The sequence below is a fragment of the Notolabrus celidotus genome, chromosome 20 (genome assembly GCF_009762535.1).
Source record: "Notolabrus celidotus isolate fNotCel1 chromosome 20, fNotCel1.pri, whole genome shotgun sequence".
Lineage (NCBI taxonomy): Eukaryota > Metazoa > Chordata > Actinopteri > Labriformes > Labridae > Notolabrus > Notolabrus celidotus.
Window position 1 is genome coordinate 16,646,269 of NC_048291.1, and position 21,902 is coordinate 16,668,170.

Genomic DNA, 21,902 nt, shown 5'->3' on the forward strand with positions numbered 1-21,902 from the left:
GATTTTACGTTTTCCCAGTTGTCCCCATTAAATTAGGAAAAGTCATGAAATATGAAGCCCATAAATATTAGTCATTAAATTGGAGCCGTTAAACATTGAATGGGGTCCAATTGAGCCTAAGGATAATAGGAGGGTTAAACGAGGACGTGTGTATATCTTCAGTTTAAAATTGTCTACTCCCTCAATCATTTAATTACTTCATTATTATTTTATATTATTATTATTATTATTATTATTATTATTATTATTATTATCACTATTATTATTACAGATTAGACAATGTCCTTGCAAAATGTGTTTGCCCCATAGACTGGTTTGTCCTGAGTCTTCCCAGGAAGTCTGGGCATATTAATAGTTCAAACTTCAATTTTAATACTTGATCCATTCTAGAAATATAGTAGTACAGTTTACATTGGATTAAAGTTGCTGAAGAACACATCAGCAGCTCTCAAATCGAGTCTAGAAAAACGGAAAAAACAGCAGCCGTGGCTCCGCCCTCGCTTTACGTTGCGTCGTAGTCATGGAGAATGCGTCCTCCTCTCATCCAATGAGAAGCGGCGCTGGGGCCATGTGTGTATTGTTTAAACTGCTCAAATCCGACTCAGCTCTCATACCAATAAAACTTCCACTAAAGCGAGTGATGGCGGCCGTCGTGTCTGTTAGCACCGCTGCCATTGATGAAAACACAGACACAGGGCTCAGTTTTGCCTCTCGCCCGCTTCAAGAGAATTACGACCCCACCCCCAACGAAAACTGGATGCTGGGAGGCCACCGACGTCCCGAGTTTGAGGCCAGCGAAGAGGACTCAACGTCGGAACGCGAGTGTCAGCGGAGGGTCGATGAGGACTTGACATCAGTGAGCCCCGAAGAGATAGAGAGCCGCTTAGAGAGAACTCGCCGGGAGTTTTACAACCGTAGAAAAATTATCATTAAAAATCTGCCCTCCGACGTTAGCAATCAGGTATGACCAAATGTACCTTTTAATGTTTGAGTTTTAGATAGCTTGATGATTGGTTGATTGACTACATTGACAAGCTAACTCTAGCCTAGCTCCATATGCCTGCCATGCTACCTATGTGTTAGCATGCTAGCCATTTAACTCGCTAGCTGATTAACTTTTATTATTGTGCCTTTGTAATTCTACAACTATCTTAACCTGATGCCAACACTGATTTTACCTCACATGTCAGAAAACATTAATATAAGTTGAATGTCTTTGTTTCATCTGATGAACACCGCTACGGTAAACTTCCAGCTGGTCAGATAACTGTCAATAATGGTCATCTGTGGCCTGTCTGACCTGCGAGTCCGATCTCGTAGGCAACAACTTGTTTCGAATTGTCTTGAATTGTTTCACCTTTCAAGCATTGCAGCACAAATGTTGAAGATTTTGCTCAAAACACGAGAAGTCTAGTGCTGTGGAACTCTTTAATTGACTATTTATGAGGTAATTTGCGGTTTCAGCTGGCGTTTCGCCGTATCATCCAGGCACTGATTTACACATGATGCCACACTTTTTTGGAACGTGCCTGACTCGTGGGGAGTGCTGGGCCTGCGGGCGGTACCATTGTTCAAATGGGGGTGTAGGGGGATTCGAGATGTGAGTTGCAATATAACAAAAGGTGGAAGGTGTGTGGACAAAACGTTTCAGAAAATGCTAGACAGCATCGCCATTCGTTAGTGACTGGTCAAAAGCAGCGCAGAACAAATTCTCCCACAACAATGAGTGAGTTATTCCGCTCCCAACCCCCCACAGGTGCACTTGTTGCCTGTTTCCTAGTCCACACGAGTTAGTTAATTGTCTAATTAGTAAGGATGTAAGGATACACTCAACCCATGATTCGATTAGAATTCCGATTTTTGGTTCACGATACGATTCACTCACGATTCTTTAACGATTTTCAAGAAAACTGGATTGAACTCCAAAATTTAAATAACTATTACTTTATTTAAATTCTCAGATAAGGACGGTTGCAATATATATTTGTTCTCTTATATTTCTTTGTAAACAAAGTAATCAATTTTCATTTTTTAAATACTAAAATCACCATACAAAAACACCTTGTTGGAAACTTTCAGAACAATTATAGAGAAATGGAAAGTGAACGATTCCCAAATGAAAGTATTAAAAATTAAACAAAATAAGATAAATCTCTTTTAAATTAGGGCGTTCAATTTCAAGTATTTTCCGTAATCGATCTTTGGAAATGTAAAAGATAAATTATCGTTTAATCATTAAAAATACGGAAACATTTTAAAATGTCAAAAAACAATGCCAAATGTGTTTTTCCCCCTAAATCAAATTCTCCTTCATGACACAATATATATAATTGATGGTATTTAACAGCTACAGATGATATTGAGGTGTTCAAAATGTTAAACAAGTTGAATATCAACGTGAGGAGCAGGCTTATAAATAATCTCCACGGACGCATGGTCTAAGACTCAGACTACAACATGTGGATTTACTGCAACAGGACAACTGAATAGGATCATATTTTAGACTTGCAGTGTCCAGTTTTCTCGTTCTTATTGAGAAAATAAGCATGTGAACGCGGTCATGTGTCAGCCTTGAGCGCAACCGGGTCAGAATCAGTGCGGCGGCGGAGAAAAATAGCACTCGTGTAGACCTGTCACTCAGCTGCAGCCCCCAGCTGAGCGTCTCTGCTGTGTGCAGTCAGCTGATTCTTAAACATGCTTTAAACTTCAAACACCTTCACTCAGCGAGTGATTAAAGAGCAGCGCAAGAGACTTAATGATGTTGAACAAGCAGAGTATAATGCAGATAGTGCCTTCTACTGTTTAAGAATAATATCCCAATACAAATTTTGTTGAATTGATTTTAATTCACCCTTATTTGTATTGATTTTTTACCGTCTTGTGAAATATCATTACATTCCTACTAATTAACATAATCAAATTAATCATGAAGGAAATGATGCCAAAGCGAATCAAATATTTCAAATACATTATGTAACACATCCCATTTGACGTAGTGAAGCACTGTGCAAGATGAAATTAGGTGTCCAGATGTAATTTATGGCGTTTTCTTATTTACAGGAGGTCCACGAGCTGCTGGGCAACTATGACTTGAAGTACTGCTTCGTTGACAAATACAAAGGCACAGGTTGGTCTATCTGGTTGTTTACTGTATCAAGTATGTAAGTACTTTTTTTGACATGAATATACTAAATCGGTCACTAAATTACACAATCCATGCCCTCAAGTGCAGGATTATGGAAGTTTGTAACAAGAGAGGGTGTCTAACTAGCTAACAGTGATTCCACCAGGTCTTTCTTTATGCCATTCAAGAGCTGTGACATCCATGTTAAAAATAAATCATCTATATATTTTTGTATTAAAATAATTTGCTAGAGTTGTGTAATCCTTCTCTTTGTCAAAATTACTTGACATCATTTGAAACTGCAATTTAAAGAATCAACAAATGTTTGAACAAACCTGACGGATAGCAGGCAAGGAAAACGTTATTTTGTCTTTTTTTTTTTTTGCTTGGCACATTCTTATGAAGAACAATCACATTGTTTTCATAGACTCTGCTTCCTTTTGTTATGACAATTAGGTAAACGTATGTGGGGGAACAATGTTACATCACAAAAGCATCAATTTGGATGCGTCAAGACGACTTCTTTCTGCAATCCAAACATGCAAATTAAAAATAATTTGTTTTAAATGATCCGAAGGGTGTTGAATCATCCTTGTTTGCCCTGCGATGTGAACTGTTTTTTAATTCAAGGAAACAATTGTCTATTCAAAACGTTCTTAATTAGATTCTTCCAGAGGCTGATCTTCAGAAGAGGCAACTTTCAGAAAACTATAATAGATACATCAACCTAGACTTGTGAATTTATATATTTTACCAGAAAGAGGCTGATAAGGATCAAATATTCTGCATGAGCCAGATGGTAAATTAAGAACATGCCTGGTATCTTACCATCTGTTCTGGTAATCAGATGAGCTTTTGGGTGAAATGTAGTTGTATTTTTATATGTCTCAGACTTACCCACCCTACTGCTCCCATTTCAAAAAATGAGTGATGGGCAATAGGATATTTACTTCATATAAATAAGGCTCCGGCACACCTGTCATCCCTGTAACAACAGTCTGTCATGTTGGTAATTATTCTATAAGTGGGTGTCAATAGGATTTAAAGGTAAACAGGTCTAGATGTGGTGTTTTTAGCTATCAACCAGGTGCTCAGTCAGATAAATGCCTTTTAATTTTTGTCAGCCTTGATGACAGCCATTATTGTCCCATTAAGGGGATTGTCTAAAGCTGGTGTGATCTGACAACGTGCCAGCATTGTCTTTTATCGGACCTTCTCGAGGAGAAATTATGTCACATCCACCTGAGACCTGCTGTGAAAGATAATAGAATTTTCTCCTAACACTGATTCACTTCCCTGGTTCACTAAATTGTCTTTATTGTCTCTCTTTCTCCCTCTTTTCCCCTGCACCCTCAGCATTTGTGACACTGCTAAATGGGGAACAGGCGCAGTGTGCCATCAAAGAGTTCCACCAGCATGTGCTAAGGGACAGGGAGATATCTGTGCAGCTGCAACCAACAGACGCTCTGCTGTGCATTGCCAACTTGCCCTGCGCGTTCACCCAGCAGCAGTTTGAGGAGTTGGTACGGCCTTTTGGTAACTTGGAGCGCTGCTTTCTGGTGTATAGCACCTCCACTGGCCACTCCAAAGGCTATGGCTTTGTGGAGTACATGAAGAAGGACTCAGCTGCAAGGGCCAAGTCAGAGCTTTTAGGTAAACAGCTGGGCTCCCGCATGTTGTATGTCCACTGGACCGAGGTGGGCTCCCTCACTTACCCACTGCTGCACTCTAAATGCCTGTGTGTGGATCGCCTGCCCCCGAGCCTGCTGACAGCCCAGGACCTCCGCAACGCCCTGGCTGACACCCATGCACCAGTATTCTGCCAGGTTAACTTCACCACACACAAACAAATCACACATTTCTGAAGAATAATCCTTTTCCACCAAGAATAATGAATCACACTGCACATTGAATCTAAAACTGTTAGACCTGTAGCGTATGGTCAATCATTAGGAAAATAGCAGTTTTAAGTATTCTTATTGTAAACTTCAAATTCCTATTGCTCTCATGCAAACATGCTATAAACATTAGATGTTTCTCATTTGAGATCTTGAAAATGTTCTGTAGTCAGGGTCTTTCATTCCAGTAGATTGTTTCCCATATACAAGGCATTTAATGATGTCACCATTTGCTGGATGACTGCTATATTTACAGTATCCGGCATGATGAAAATAGCTGTTAGTCGCAGCTTTGGTTTTGTACCACTTTTTTAGTTTTGACATCGATTTGTAGGCACAGTTTAACTCCTCACTCAACATCATACTTGCTGTTAACTCTAGGGCTGAGCGGTAAATGGGTAAAATCGCTAAATCCGATTTATGCTTAAGTAATGAAATTCTCAATTTTTACTCCTTGGGCTCTCAAAGTGTACATCCTTCCCCCTTTTTTTTTACCTCCTACAAAGACTCACACAACACCATGACTGCAAGCCACAGTGACAATTTTGCTTTTGAAAAACATTTTTACATTTCATAAAACAGAATGACATTAGCAAAACACTTTTATCAAGGCCAAAACAAAGTAACATAAGAAAACAAATGAAAAAACATCAAACTATTTTACAAGCAACAAGACTTTACAAGTGACTGAACATTTTTACCAGTCCTGAAACAAAATTACAAACGGTATATTCTAGGGGTGCAACGGATCAAAAAACTCACGGTTCGGATCGTATCACGGATTTGAGTCACGGATCGGATCATTTTTCGGATCAACAAAAAAAAAAAAAAAAAAAGAAAGAAGACAAGACAAATACAACTTTGTCCCTCTATTTATTTTGTAAAACTCTTTGCCCATTAAATAAAAACAACATTCAACTCAAAATTTACTGCATGTGCAAAGCACCCTATCTGTGGGCCCAGTCCTGCCTCATTCACTGCATTTCATGGCATGGCAAGTGAAGGAGCAGAGGAACTTCAAAAGTTTCACTCCATTCTTCTTTCATTTGCTGATTTTCACCGTCCACTTTTCTTTGAGCAGCAAACTGTGAACACACCGTTTTATTCTAGGGTCCTACAATTGGCAAAGTGCCAACATGTGAACTGCTCCATAAACGAAAGTGAAAGTTAAAAATTGCACTCGCAGCATTGGACTCTAAGTGACCCAGTAACAGCCTGTCTGCGTATCGTTGACATGGAGAAAAAAATCCCGGTAAACACAAGGTGACCCGACCAAAACAAAGAGTGAAGGAGTAACAGTTCGGGGGCCACAAATAGGCGGCCGGATGCGGCCCGCAGGCCGTGTATTGACGGCCTCTGGTCTAGTGGGTGCGCGACGGAATTTCATTACGTGGCTCAAGCACATTCAGCATTCACTGTATTTCACAGGGAAACCAAAATGCTCCAATACATGTGACTTCCAAGATGCAGGAGGGTTATAATGTTCCTCTGCTCCTTCACTTGCCATGACTACCACTGCGCTTGACGAGTGAGTTGATGCGCAACCTTTTTTTTTTTTCCATCAACCGATCCGCGGACCACGTCCGTGCCGAACCGTGGAGAGGCATCCGTACGGATCACGGATCAACGATGATCCGTTGCACCACTAGCATTTTCTGATGGAAAGGGAATGTACCAATGATTTTCGAATTAAAACTTGCGGTAATACGAAAATGTGCAACATCCGGGGAATTAATATATATATTTGACATTAACAGCCCTGTTTCCAGTTAAATATCTTGATTCAGAGTGATAAGAGAACACCTCAAAATGTGTTCCTGCCAATCACAGCTATATCTGATTTTGGAATTTCAAAGTAAAAACCTTTGGAAATATAGCATATACATTTAATTTGAAATTCCAAATCAGATATAGGCGTTATTTTATTTTGAAAATCATTGATACATTCCCTTTCCATAAGAATCTGCCGTTTGTAATTTTGTTTCAGGACTCGTAAAGTATTCCGTGGCTTGTAAAATTGTCTAACCACTTGTAAATTTGTTTTCTTAAATGTTAATTTGTTTTGTCCTTGGTAAAGTGTTTTGCTAATGTCATACTGTTTTATAAAATATAAAAGTGTTTCCCAAAATGTAAATTTGCCTCCAACGTTAAGTGTTTCTTCCTTTTTTAAATTTGCATTGCACTTCCTTGCCACCGTAGCCACCATTAAATAGAGTATTTTCCAAAAAGAGGCGCAGTGCCACAGTCGAGTCAGTTGCCTAGAATTGATTTCATACACTCAACACCATCACACCAATACCTGTTCCTCCTGAAACAATGACAGGTGGGAACTAATGTTCACAACAAAATAAGGGGATGCTAAATAGCAACTTACTCACTCAAACAAAAATAATACTTTACATGCTGTGAATAAAAAGGAAGTAATTTAAATAAATAATGATTATAAACTTGATTCAGTTACCCCCCCAAAAAAGCAGTGATTTTTTTTCTTTTGAATTATACCAAATCCACCACGGTGTCCTCTAAGGTTACAATGTGGTACCCATTTGAGTTTTTTCTTTTTCATTAAAAAAAAATGGAAGAAGAGGGAGAAGAATTATAATTGTAAAACAAGTTTGATGTGAAAAAGTCTGAGATTTTATTTTCAGGCCATATCGCCAAACCCTAAATGACCCACTTCCTCGTTCTAACTCAGTCATGGTTTCTTTGTGCAGCTGTGTTTGCTTAATGCTGACAGCTGTCTGCTGTTTTATGAAATTAGAAAGTGACCTCTGAAGGACTAGCTGTGGCAAGAATCATTTTGTGCTATTCCATTCAACAATGTCGCTTTGAGTACCTTTGACCTTTGCCCCAGATTCTGCCCACAAAAAGTTTCTATAGTAGTGAGCATTGCTGGTTTCTATGGCGATGACCACCTGACACGACCCCCCCCCCCTCCAGGTGGTGTCATTCATCTGCTGTTTCTGGAATGAGAGAGAGGGATGTCCTTTGAGCACGTCACACATAGCGGTTCTTTTCTGCTGGTTTCAGGGTTTTTCAGAATCCTGTGCAAAAGCAGTGGTGTCTTAGGATCATGTGATGCTTTATAGGAAACGGGCGAGTTGGTAACAGTCGTTTTAACAACAGACTATGACATAATGAAATGATGTGATTAAACTGAGGCCACATGTAGTGACTGGTCAGTACAGGTCATTAAATTTCACAACTAGTATAGTGCTCTTCACTGATTCTAAAAATGTTACAGCATTCACAACTGATATGAATGAAAAAACTTCACAGAGTATTCCAACATACGTGCAATAAGCTAAATGGTTTGTCTTCCTCTCCACAGCTGGCACAGGGACAAGATGGAAGTTTCCGACGTTTTGCCGTGCTAGATTTTGCTACCGCCGAGATGGCCGAGGAGGCCCAGCGGCTGACTGATGGCAGGCTGCTGGGTGGGACGCACATCAGGGTGTCCTTCTGTGCCCCTGGTCCTCCTGGAAGAAGCATGCTGGCTGCTCTGATTGCTGCCCAAACGATGGTATATCAGTCACAGTGATGTGTTCTCACAGCCAGAGTGCCATTGATTTTGAGCTTCTTACCTTTCTTTTATCCTCCCTCCCTTCAAGGCTGTGAACAGGGGTAAAGGTCTTCTCCCTGACCCCACTGCCATACAGATACTCACAGGCCTCAATAACCCTGCCACTCTTAAGATGCTGCTCAACCCACTGTCGCAGGGAAACAAGCAAGGTATGCAGTTCATACCACCTCTTAATGCTTCTTACTTTTAGGATGTGTTCTGATTCTGTGGATACTAATGTCCTCTCTGTGCAGGCCTCCTCGGCGCTGCTCCTACAATGCCCTTGCTGGCCAACCCCGCCCTCTCTGCTGCCCTGCTCCAGCTGCTCCTTCAGAACCAGGCCAAGGCCCAGCAGGTATCTCTTCCTCTTTATGCCCCTTCTGACATGTGTGCACCCTTAGCTGCTGAGCTCCTTTTGATTCATCTTCTCCTGCTCCTTCCTTCTTGACTATTAGCAAGCCTTTCTGGGAAATCATCTACTGTGGGCTCAGGTGCTGCATAATAAAGAGAACCCTCTCGTTCCTTGTGTGAGTTATAATGGTGTTTTAGTTTGGCTCTATCGTCTCAGTGTGTGAGACAGTAGCAAAGTGAGTGAATCCTGATCTTTTGATTAAGTTGGCTCTAAAAAGGTAATGCCCTGGTAGGTAAGCTCTTACTAGATAAGTGTGAGGTATATTTCTGTGTGTGTGTTTTTGGAGTGTTCTTTTTTGAGTGGTGCTGAGCAATATGGTGGTTGCATTTCTGTTTTTTTGTGCACAACTAAGTGTTAATATTCTGTGAGGGCATAAGCTTACAGGTGGTGAGTAGGCCTCGGTTCTGTGCTCAGTTAGTTTGAACAGTTTCGTAGCCAGGCCGTATGACCCTTTTGTGACACTCAACTCTCCTCTTTCCTTTGGCCAGCAGGCAGGACTCATCGGGGAGAATCCTCTGGCTGCTCTGCCCGTCCAGCAGGGAGTACATCTGCTCGGAGACCTGCCCCAAGGTTTGGCAACGGCTGACTCCAGCCTTAGCTCCTTTTTAAAACCCCAGCGAAAACATGCAGTGTGTGACTAAAGGCTGATTTATACTTCTGCGTCTCCCCTACGCAGCAGGGGCTGACGCGGACATGAGCCCCACATACTTCTGCGTCGATGTGTCAGTGTCGTGCAGCAATTCTCCTCCGAAACGCTTGAGGGCAGTGTGGTCTCTCTGATAGCCGGTCGCCTGCTTCCGGTCCTGCTACGATCTCTGTTTACTTTTCCACATCGATTCAGAGCGTGTTCTGTTAATCTACAGCTGATACATGTTGCTGTTTATCATACAGACATGATTACATGAAGAATAGAGAGGAGGAGATGAAATACACGGCAGATGTGTGGCCGATGTCCGGGATCCCGCAAGTGCTGTGAATGCGGGAAAGACAAAGCCGTCGAGCGGACCAATCACAGAGCTTGCGGTCCGCGTCGGCTCGACGCGTAGTTACATTTTGGAGGAGGTGCACGTCAGCTACGTGCATAGGCCTCTGCATAGGTACGGGAGCTACGCGGACCTACGGCGTAGGCTACGCCGTCGATTCGACGCAGAAGTATAAATCAGCCTTTAGTGTAACATCTGTGGGTCTCATTGCCTTTTTAATTGTGGCCCCTCCTTAAATGAGTGTTTGAAAAGCTTCTAAATATTTACATGAAGTAATGGTTCAAATTAACACATCGTCAAAAAACCTTGTATCTCCAAAACCATTACTTTCCCAATGTTTTTCACATAACTAAACACTGCGTGTGATTCAACCACATGCCTTTTCAAAAACTTTTCATCTGTTTAATTTTAGAAAACCACAGACCGCTTTACAGCCTATGTCATCATAGAGGCGTATGCACGTTTTGGCAATGGAAGCAGCGTTTAGCTTCATTCATTCAGACTAATTACTGAGCTTTAAACACTGAATTAATACTGTTGGCCGCATCAAAATGTCTGGTTGTTCTGTGGTTGGTTCCCCGGACTTAAGCTCTCCAGAATTCAGACAGGAGTACGACCGTTTCCGAGCTACCAGTGTTATGGTGTTAAAAGTGACCGTGCTAACTGGTGACGTTCAACCGAACATGTCGGCGACTGTCACGACTACAACAGCTGTTGAAACATGAAAAGGGTTCTCATGAATGCATTTTACTTTAATGTGTATTGTGATATAAAAATTAACTCATCAGATATGTGTTTAATGAAAAACTAAAAGCATTTGTGAGACTGACACACACCAGTTAACAGGGTCACACTATACACTGAAACACCAGCAGCGTTTGTGGCTGCAAGCCATTAAATCTCTTCTTTATCCCACCTCGGTTCAATCAGGTTTGACTGTAATTAAATAACACTTACTGCTGAACATCTGAACCCAGAAAAAAGTTGGTTTTCATGTTAACATTTATACTGCGGTATATTATCAGACAAATAACCGCTGACTAGCAACTAGAAATCACAGAATCATTATTATCCTGATCTGTACCGGTGCGCTTTGCTGTCTGGACTTAGTTTTCTGGCTCGTTTGTTATGATCCAGGTCTCAGATGTAGCAGGCTTGTGAGCTCGTCTATGGCATGAGAAGGATTTCTTATTTCTAGTTACAAGTTTATGTCTGGATATTTGTACATTTCCTCTACATATTTGTAATGTAGTCCTAAGCATGGACTGACTTGTGTGCTTAATCACTCTGGTGTACACGCTGGTTTCTCTACTAAAGACGTCCGTCAACTAAATATCTGTCCACTTGTAGATGTTTTCTATCCACTCACGGATTTCATACAGAGCTGGAAGTTGTTTAGTGTTTGTAGAAGTGAGTTTGTTTCTGTAATAATTGCGGTTTTGATGGTTAACTCCCTTGGGTAGCTTGGCAAACTATTGTAGTCTGCAGTCTTTCTTTTGCATTAATTAACAAAATAAATAAACAAAATGGAGATACAAGGTTCCTGCCTGACAGTTAAGAAAGAAACCCTATTTGACACAAAAGTAACTAACATACTTAACTTACCAAACTGCCAAGTTAGATTCTATCAATTACAATTTTAGTCAACCCCCTATGTTACCCCCCCCACACACACACACACACAGGTGGTGTAGTCTCAGGCGTGGGTCTTCAGACGGATTCTCTGAACCCCCTAAAGCCGATGCCACTTGGCAGAGCCCTGATGAGGGAGCAGGAGTCCCCAACAGCAGCTTGTACCTTCCCACAGACTTCCTCTCCCACCCTGCAGGGCATCTCCTTGCCTCTGATGGGTGGGATGATAGGGACAGATGGCTTCACATCACAAGGGGTGAGCTCCTCAGTCATTTCCATAATCTAACCTCTTTAATGTGACTCTGTCCAGCTTTGTATCCAAAATGTAAATGAGTTGCTCTCCTTCTCTTGCCAAAAGAATCACCTCTTCTCTCTGTCAGGTTTCCATTCTCGGTGATCCTCCCAAAGATGTGAACCATCCCCAGAGTACCTTTCTCAGTGTCAACAATGGCTTTCCCTCAGGTGAGCTGTTTGCTTTTTTAGAATAATTTATGTAATTTTTGCCTCTGTGGTTCCAAAGTTTCTTGTCAGATTTGCCTTTGATTGCTGCATCAGGACAGGTATTCAATTAATCTATTCCATCATATAATGTGCTACTGCCCTCTTCTACACAGGAGGAAGCTGCAGACCTCATCCCTATAGGAAGAGGCCAACTCTTAGTAATGTGTCCAACCAGCACACACACCAGAGCATCCAGCCAAATTACAACCTTCGCTACCAGGACTCCTGCACCCTAGAGTATTCTCCTCTCCACCAGGTAAGCGTCCATGTTTATGAGCTTAAAGATGTTGTTAAGTGCAGCCTTATGATATCATTAAAGCTGGGGTTGGTAGTCTCGGAACTAGCATGAATTTGAATGTAGCATTTCCTCATGACTCCGTCTAACCCCTCGCCCCTTCCCCTCAGAGCTCCTCTAAAATGACGCCCCCCGCTCACATGCACGAGCGTTGTGACTTGTGACCATATGCATTATCCAGTTGTACCCGTGACACGATATCAGGAGAAAAGTTATAACACATATAATACTGTAACAGCTTTACTGTTTGTTAAACGTGTTCAGTTCTTAATTCCTACAGTGTTGACGGTTAGTGAAGGCATCAGGAGACTGAGGTGTAGAGTGTGCGAGCGGCAGAGAGGAGAGACAAGAGAAGTTTTTCATTCATTCAAACATTGATTGTTGCTTTGTTGGTTGGCGTGATCACAGCCGACAGTGACCGGTTATTAAAACTCAACGTGTTCACGACTCGGCTCGTCATCCCTACAGAGTCCGGACGGACGCTCCGAAACATCTACATTTTCTTTAGGACTTACTAAATGTCATTAATTATTTTGCTTGTCAGAGCCCCCGTGGTGACAGCTTTTTAGACTCTGATCCGGACTACAGTCCTGAGTAAAGCACCTCATCGGGTCAGAGGGGACAGGCCCGAGGTCGAGCGAGAGGGGCGGTCAGTAGAGTCAGGGGAAGCAGAGGCAGGGGACGTAGAGTGCACGCTGAGGAAATGTACGCGCAGAACGGCAGGACGGGATTTGATTGGTTTAAAATTTGGGGACCCAAAAAACGCTGATTGGTTGGTGTTCTCCCAGGTTTACTCTGGCTGTAGAGTAGAACACATTATGTATTGATTGCCATCAGGACATAAAGATAATTTTAACCAGTATAACAAAAAATGTATCTAAATCTGACTACCAACCCCAGCTTTAAGATCTATTGAATGTCTGCTCATTATTGAAATAGCTGCTATTAAAGGAGGAAATGGCAGAACAAATCTGATACCCATCTGGTGTTTCTCCTCAGGATCCTATGGCCCACTTATATGAACAGCAGGAGAACATTGATGGAGCCCTGGCAGGATTTGGCCATCAGGTATTGTTGAGTTAATCATCACAGGACTGTGTGATACCCTTAATGGTTTTATGTTACACATTTTCTCTCCTATTGATGACGACACAGGTGTGGGTTTCCACTCTTGCCTAGGGCTGGGTGATAATTTGGTTATGATAATTATCGTGATATATATTATTTCTCAATATCAATATAATAAATGTTCGATGAAAAATGTGATATATTCAAACCTGTAATTACAACCCCCAACCACTGGAAGGGAGGGAGCGCTAGTTGCCACCTAACATTAGACAGAAGAAGAAGACAGTAGGTAGCAGGCATAGGGTGCTTCTCAAAGCTCTAAATGTCCTTCTCGCGTCTCTTCCTCGCGTCTTAGTCCTGCCCACCAGAAATGCGAGGAAATGAAACGAGAGGAAAGAGGAGATTTGTATTTAGAGAAATGAGACGTCCTCTCCTCCGGAGCGTCACGTGAAGCGACGTCGGTTTGTGATGACGGCTTTAACAGCTGTTTGTGTCTGCATACATGTTCACTGTAATAACTCTGATCAATATAAACAGTAACAGAGCTCTGTCTCTGTGCTTTACCTGTTTAACATACATCTGTACATGAAGAGAATCTGCTCTCTGTTTATTCTGTTTATTCTTACTCTTCATGAAGAAAACGAGAACAAACGGGGACATTAACAGGAGGAATAACTGATCATTAATATATATTCTATCTATGATATTAGTAGGGGTGAGCCCGACTAAGGATTTTCTTAGTCAAATCTGATTCATCAGATTTTGCCCATAGTCGACGAATAGTCGAATGTTTGTTGTTTTTCCTTATTGACCCAAAGTCTGCATGATGGTGACCGCATGACAATATTACTCATAACCATTTACAATTAAGAGACTCGTAGCTTAAAGTAAAAGGGACAACATAATATTATAAGCATAAAACTTAGATTTTTTAAATCTATATTGCAAAAACAACGTGGTGATGGAGAGAAAACTAAAATAAGGCCACCATCTGTTAAACATGGAACAACGTGTCGTTATAGAATAAGGAATCAGGAGATATTTAAACAGTGTTCACACAGCGGAGAGCAGCGCTGCAGTGGGTAGTTTGTCCAACTTAAGGCTAAACATTTGTATAATGTTCAAAATCAAACCTGAACCAGCTAAAGGGTTTTTAAATCTCTTAACAGTACCTTTTAAAACAGTCTTTCATCGCGTCTTTGTCCGCTTGAGTCTTTTCAAATTGTACGCGAGGAAAACCATCATGTGTACGGGCAGAAGTGCGCTCCTTGCTTTGTTGACTGTAAATCCTGTATTTGAGAATACCCTCTCTGATGGCGTGGAGGTGGATGGGATGCTGTGGATTGTTTTTGAGGCTTCGGACAGCTTTGGGTATCCCTCATCGTTCTTTTGGCCCCATACAGTTTTTGTGTGGTCCAGTAATCCTTGATCTCACAGCCCTCTTAATGAAGCTGCTCCTCATCTTCATTACTATTTTTAGGATCAACTGAAGTTTTATTTCCTGACATTTTGAGATACCATGAACGTAGAAAGATTTAAAGGCCAGCTGAGGTACGTCGGCTCCACAGGTCCCGCTAAATGGGAGAGTCCACCTTTTTAATTACCAGGGGAGATTTAATTACCACTTTAAGGGGATTTAACACTTCAAGAGCTGTTCTCAGAATTACATTAAATAAGTCTATATTTATATAAAAATAGGCTAAATGAGACACTATTTTTACAGAAACAGGAAAATAATGTAAAATTAGACATTGAGCACCCCCATGGTTTGAATGGAATGATCCACGTTTCATATGCAAATATTCGACTATGAGATTGGTAGTCGACTAAGGCTTGTTAGAACGAATCGTCGAATATTCGACTATTTGGGGTCACCCCTAGATATTAGACTCTATTACTCTATTTCATTAGACAGTGAATCTGACGAAAACAATCAGATATAACATAATCCATCCTCTGTTATATTGAATTCATGATTTTGCGATCAGTATTTTGTGTTTAAAGCTCACATCAAACACTTCAATTTCAGCTCAGACTGTTTAGAAACCAACTTTTGTTTATGAACTGTTTCAGGGCACCCTTAGTGACTGTTTTAAGGTCTGTCTTTTCTCTGTTTTTAAACTTAGCTGATGTTAAGTTTTGGTTAAGTCCGAGCCACTGCAGCGTCCAATCAGTGAGTGATATTCGATAAGGGGGCATGTCTGTCAGAGAAAAGACTTCCGCAAAGTCTGCTCTCGTGTTTCCTCAATTATCCCTCCTCGGATCAGTCTCCTCGCTCCTCTCTCCTCTCTCCTTCAGCAGCGTTTAGAGCTTTGGGACGCAAGTTAAAATGGCATCAGTAAGCACTTCCGGTTCGGCCGAGGAGCGAGGAGACTGCAGTTTAGAGCTTTGAGATGCACCCATAGACATAAAGGGTAGACGCCGCATTGGCTGCTGGGGCGCAAGAAATACGGCCGCCATCTTGGTCCGGTCATCCTACCCATGATCCTACCTGTAAACGTAAGCTTTAAGCAGCAGAGACATCAAGATGCCAGAGCACTGTGTGGCAAAATACCTAGCATACATCACATAGAACACATATCAGAATATTCTATTACTGTTAAGCCCACTTTGAATATTAAAATACACCGAACCATGTGTCCTGTATTATAACCTACATGTATGGCGTTTGCAGAAAATAAAAAACGCATGAAAACAAGTTTAGTATTCAGCAAGTTATGATTGATTAAATGCGCTGACACTTAATTGCGGCTGTCAAACAGATTACACTGAGTGGAGCGGGTGACCGGACCAAGATGGGCGGCCCCATGGCTCGCCAGCGCCAATAGGTAGTAGCTGTCGATGCAGTGTCTACTCTTTATGTCTATGGTCGCAGGGTAAAAGGTAGGCGTGCTTAAAGACATTTGGAGCAGAATGTAAACACAGCTGAAACGCTCGCTGTCAAAATTGATGAATTTAAGAAGCTTATCAGAGAACTAAATCCCAGACACAAGCTGACAAACCATCTGGTTTCTTCAACTCTCACTCAGGACCAAAAATCTGCCTTTAAATTTACATTAAATAATGATTTGATATTTACTGTGAGTATTATCTATATCGACTGAAATGAAAAATTTTATCGTGATAACATCTTTTTCAATACCACCCAGCTCTACTCTTGTCCCATCCCACATTCACAAATGGTCCTATCCTAATTATGGAGAAATTCGTCATCTGTAATTAAAATGTGAAGTTTTTAATAACTGACTTATTGTTATAGTTTCTGTACCAGTCACATGATGTGTAGTGAAATTGGCTCCCATCCTGCAGGAAACCAACTGCATCCCATGCCTTGTAGGATTGCTGAAAAATGATCAACCTTCAATTAGTAACAGATCATCTTCTTTTTTTATGTCTGCAGCTTTCTCATCACCCAGAATTCAGTGAGCGGTTTCCTCACTACAATTTCCCTCCCAGCCCGCCTATGTCTTATTTCAGCTCCGGACCTGAGGCCTCTAGTAGCAGCAGCTTTCCCGCCACCCAGCTCAACAGGGTAAGCCCTAAAATGTTCGGTTGTTTGAGACTTTCTCTCTTTCTTTTCCAATTAACTTTTGTTTTTGTTTCAAGCTATTGATTGCTTGTCAGTATGCAAACATCAAGTCAGCGTTTGAAAGAGATAAAAAGTGAAGGATCAGATACCAGGAATAACCCCATGTCAATAATTAATGTGGAGCAGTAAGTGCATAAGCTTCTGAAGAGGTCTGGGTCACTGAGAGTTGCTTGTTTTTTCTTCAGGCTGTGGGAATGCCTCCTGTGAGCCACAGTGCCAACTACCCCCCAGGTCTGGTGAACACTGTGAAGGTAAACTACATGAGTTCTTCACTTTACCTTTTTGTGTGTTTTTTTTTTTTTGGGGGGGGGTTATATATGTATATTGATTTTACATCAAGCTTCTGTTTACCACTATACTTCTCATTTTCAGACACCCATTGGCAGCCACAAGCGAGTGTTCTCCCGGCTGATCCCATCTCCGGAGCCCAGCCCTGAGGGCAGCTATGTGGGCCAGCACTCCCAGGGCCTTGGTGGCCACTATGCAGACTCCTACCTGAAAAGAAAGCGCATATTCTAGTTCCTGTCAGATGCCTTCTTGTATACGAGTAGCCATTCAACAGCCAGGACACAATGGCATCTCTTCTGGCCTCCTCCAATGAACTTTATAAGCTTTGTGGTCTTTGGATTTGTCTCTGGTGTACTTCTGTGAGTGACCCCTGGAGGGTGCTGGGGAGGTGTGTGTGTGTGTGTGTGTGTGTGTGTGTGTGTGTGTGTGTGTGTGTGTGTGTGTGTGTGTGTGTGTGTGTGTGTGTGTGTGTGTGTGTGTGTGTGTGTGTGTGTGTGTGTGTGTGTGTGTGTGTGTGTGTGTGTGTGTGTGTGTGTGTGTGTGTGTGTGTGTTTTAATTTTTCCCTTTTTATTTTTTACTTTTAATTTCTCGTTGAAAAACTTGTACAGTGAGAAAAAAGGTTCATTAGCTAATGAAGTCTTTTCTCCAAGTGTTTTTAAATTCCAGTGTTGAGTGGTGTATCGGCAGACCTACACATAGTTTGGCCAGTTTTTTTAGTGGCAGTCTCAGGCTGCTCTTTGTTTGACACCTCAAGTGATATCTGCGATTTCACGCAAAATAACTTGCATAGTGTAAAAACAAGCTATACTTTGAAGGCTCTAATGTTTTTTAGAGCCTTCATGTTTCCTGTAAAAAGTTCCGTTGTTTGTGTCCTGTGAAGGTTTTTTTGTGTTGTGGTGTTTTTCGTCTCCCCTTTCCTTCCACATGATTTCATATTTACCTGTATGACTCCTTGATTCAGGCCTCTTCTCATTCGTTAACATGCAGCTTTCCATCCACCAATGACAGCTGTATGTACCTGTCTTAATGTTATGACACTGAAGCTTTTCAACAATTCTGCCCAACTTACTTGTTCCACGTCGGTTGTCTTTACAAGCCACACCCTCCAACATGTTTAATGTCTGTTCTCTACACTGGTTGTCTAGTGATGCACTTGGAGGGCACAGCTCACAGTCCTCAATCCTCATCTGTTCTCACTGCTTTGAGGTGCCGTTTTCCAGCCTTGTCTCACACAACACACATGTTGTTCATTTGTTGAATATTTTCTATGTTTATTTGAGTTAAGTTTTCAGAGTTCCATCTTGAATGTCTTTTTGAGAGTCCAAACACCACACCTGGATTGTTGAGTTGGTTGAATGGAGTGGTGGACATACATTGTGTGCTGTCTCTTCAGCTGCCAGCAGGTGGTGAATACAGGAACATTTACCATATCTCCTCACCCTCAGAGGCTTGAGTTTGCTTCTTTAGGTGGGTAGTTGGCAGCTGGAGCAATGGACGCAGTCTGTGTTCAAAGTTTAGAGTAATGGTGGGAGTTTAGTCTGTGTGGGGGGGTATCAAAGGAAGCTAGTGGCAGGTGACTGGTCAGTGACAGACTTGTCCTGTTTTTGTTTATTCTTTTTTTTATCATCTGTTTGACGGTTTGATTGTGAAAACTCAATTACCTCTGACTTCTGCAAGGAAATGCAGCTACACTTGAGCCTTAACAGTGTTTTCTGTGATATCATCCTGCCCTGTGTTGGCTTCCCTCTACATAATGCATTTCTGTGTTATTTGCTGTGTAATTAGTTAAGATTGATCATTTTTTTCCAGTCCAAATCTTTTGTTTTCTTTATCGTACCTGCCTCTGGTCCGGTGTTTTGAATGAATTTGCTGCTCCTCATGTTTTTTGTGTTTTTTGCCTGTTTGTTTAAAAGCTGATGTGACAAAGAGTGCTGCCACAGCAGACTGCTCATGTTGTGTATGGACAAAGAGATACAGCTGTACATCACAGTCATCCACTTAAATTGATTTGATTCAACCTGCTATCTTCTCCTCTGTACCACCATGGTTGTCTCTGTATGTGTGTGATGTGAGCAAGTAAATGTTATTTAAACTCATGCTGTTGTGAACTGGTCTTTTAAAACTCGCACAAGATTTAAACAAATATTCAACTTATCAAAAATGTTTATTTATACACTCTGGAATTCGTTACCATACGCTCAATTCTGTGTGGTATGGTGGCCAACAGCTTTTGGCACTGCTGAGGTGTTATTGATAGGTGTTATTATTGCCCAGGTTGCTTTCATATCAGCCCTCAGCTCATCTGTATTTTTAGGTTGGGAGCTTCTCAGCGAACTAGCAACATTTTGGTGTTGTGGGCAGGTGCAACCTGCATCTCCATAATTCCATGTCATTAGATGGAATTACAAAGTGCTTTAAAATCTCCTGTGAGACTGCTGCATTGACTTTGGATTTGATGAAACACAGTGGCCCAAAACCAGCAGATGACATGGCACCCCAAATTCTGGAATCCCTGAACTCCCTATTCTCGTTTTTCCTCTTAGTCGGTGCTGTCGACGGCCTGCTGCTGTGGATGTTCCGAACTCAAGCAGCAACAGCTACTACTATCCGTCTCATCACTCTCTCATCTCTCCCTTTTTTATTTTACTCTATCCCTCTTTCCAACCCCAACTCAGTCAGGGAGATGGCTGTCTAACATGAGTCTGGTTCTGCTCGAGGTTTCTGTCTGTTCGAAGGAAGTTTTTCCTTGCTGCTGTAACTAGCTAAATACTGCGAGGTGCAATGCTCATGGTGGATTAAGATGAGATAAGATTGAGTCCTGTTGGTAAGATGGGACTGGATCATATCCTGTCCTGGTGTTGGGTCTTTGATAATAAATTAACAAAGAGTATGGTCGAGACCTGCTATGTTTGTAAAGCCTCAGTCCACTCCTTGTGAAGCTCCTCTAAATTATTGCATCAACTTTTCTGGACCATCCTCTCAAGGCTGTTGCTTGTGCACCTTTCCACACTTTTTATATCCATTCAAAAATTGTGTTTTGATGTGCTCTAACAGCCAGCCTTTTCAGCATTGACCTGTGGTTCTCCCTTCTTGTGGAGGCCGACGATGATTGTCTCCTGGACAACTGTCAAGTCAGCAGTCTTCCTCATGATGGTGGTTGCATGTACTGAACCAGAGTCTTGATCCAACGTGTAGAGTCTTGTAATCTTTTGAGTGATCTGTTTGCTTGCAGTACCAATGAAACATTCGCTTGTGTCCTTGAAAAAGGGGGAACTAGGCTGGCGCCCCACAGGGATGTGTTCTCTCCCCACTGCTCTTCTCCCTCTACACCAATGACTGCACCTCAGGAGACCCCTCGGTGAAACTCCTGAAGTTCGCAGACGACACCACCGTCATCGGTCTCATCCAGGACGGAGACGAGTCTGCTTACAGACAGGAGGTGGAACAGCTGGCTCTCTGGTGTAGTCAGAACCATCTGGAGCTGAACCCGCTCAAGACGGTAGAGATGACAGTGGACTTCAGGAGAAGCCCCCCCCCCACTCCCCCCCCTCACCATCCTGAACAGCACTGTCTACTGTGGACTCTTTCAGGTTCCTGGGATCCACTATTTCCCGGGACCTGAGGTGGACCTCCCACATAGACATAATCAGAAAAAAGGCCCAGCAGAGGATGTACTTCCTGCGTCAGCTCAGGAAGTTCAACCTGCCCCAGGAGCTGCTGATCATGTTCTACACCTCCATCATCCAGTCTGTTCTGTGTACCTCCATCACTGTCTGGTTTGGCTCTGCAACCAAACTAGACAAACACAGACTGCAACGGACTATAAGGACTGCAGAAAAAATCATCGGTGTCGACCTGCCCCCCATCCAGGACTTGTACCGGTCCCGGGCCAGGAAACGGGCAGGTAGCATCACCGCTGACCCCTCACACCCTGGACACAAATTCTTCAAACTCCTCCCCTCCGGCAGGCGCTACAGATCACTGTGCGCCAAAACAACCCGCCATAAGAACAGTTTCTTCCCCCAGGCTGTCACTCTGATGAACACTAAACCATAACAGTGTCATACCTGTCAGATAAATACTCTCTGTAAATATACATGTAGATACACAATGCAACAATTCTCAAGCAGAATTCCATATTTCTATTTTTTGTATTATTTAACTACTATTTTATAATGTAAAACTACCTCTGCAACTCACCACTGCACTTTATATTATTATTTTAGCCTGTACATATTAGTCATGCCTACTTGTTGTTTCTTTGTATTTATAGCTACGGTTATTGTTATTATATTTTTATTTTATTTTTTATTGTAGTTCTTATTCTTATTCCTATTCTTATACCTTGTACAAAGAGAGCACAGTTTACTAAAGTCAAATTCCTTGTGTGTTCAAGCATACTTGGCGAATAAAGCTGATTCTGATTCTGATTCTAAAAAACACTAAAGATGTTTTCCAAATTAGGATGCACCAACTAATATTTATTTGTATTAAATAGAAAGTCATTTTAATGCAGTCAGGGCGCAATGAGGAACAATTCTACCATGCT

At 41.9% G+C, this 21,902-nt stretch overlaps 1 protein-coding gene across 3 annotated transcripts; it reads left to right on the forward strand.

Annotated features, from left to right (window-relative positions):
* The first annotated feature begins 572 nt into the window (after positions 1-572).
* On the forward strand, positions 573-19,449 carry raver1 (ribonucleoprotein, PTB-binding 1). Of its 3 annotated transcripts, XM_034710583.1 has the most exons (15): positions 573-961; positions 3,061-3,127; positions 4,481-4,950; positions 8,354-8,545; positions 8,634-8,754; positions 8,839-8,939; positions 9,040-9,111; positions 9,488-9,566; positions 11,665-11,867; positions 11,992-12,073; positions 12,226-12,368; positions 13,407-13,475; positions 16,876-17,007; positions 17,250-17,315; positions 17,437-19,449. In XM_034710583.1, the coding sequence occupies exons 1-15, from the start codon at positions 641-643 to the stop codon at positions 17,581-17,583; spliced, it is 2,265 nt and encodes a 754-aa protein (XP_034566474.1). In that variant the 5' UTR covers positions 573-640; the 3' UTR covers positions 17,584-19,449. The 3 variants fall into 3 exon arrangements, with proteins under 3 accessions (XP_034566474.1, XP_034566476.1, XP_034566475.1); XM_034710585.1 differs by lacking the exon at positions 9,040-9,111; XM_034710584.1 differs by lacking the exon at positions 9,040-9,111 and having other exon boundaries at positions 574-961; positions 9,485-9,566.
* The last annotated feature ends 2,453 nt before the right edge of the window (positions 19,450-21,902 follow it).

Bases quoted from the DNA above. Each gene is read 5' to 3' on its own strand.
- raver1 (XM_034710583.1), top strand. From the start codon at position 641: ATGGCGGCCGTCGTGTCTGTTAGCACCGCTGCCATTGATGAAAACACA. The intron at 962-3,060 runs GTATGACCAAAT...TCTTATTTACAG, and splicing joins CCTCCGACGTTAGCAATCAG to GAGGTCCACGAGCTGCTGGG. The intron at 12,074-12,225 runs GTGAGCTGTTTG...TCTTCTACACAG, and splicing joins CAACAATGGCTTTCCCTCAG to GAGGAAGCTGCAGACCTCAT.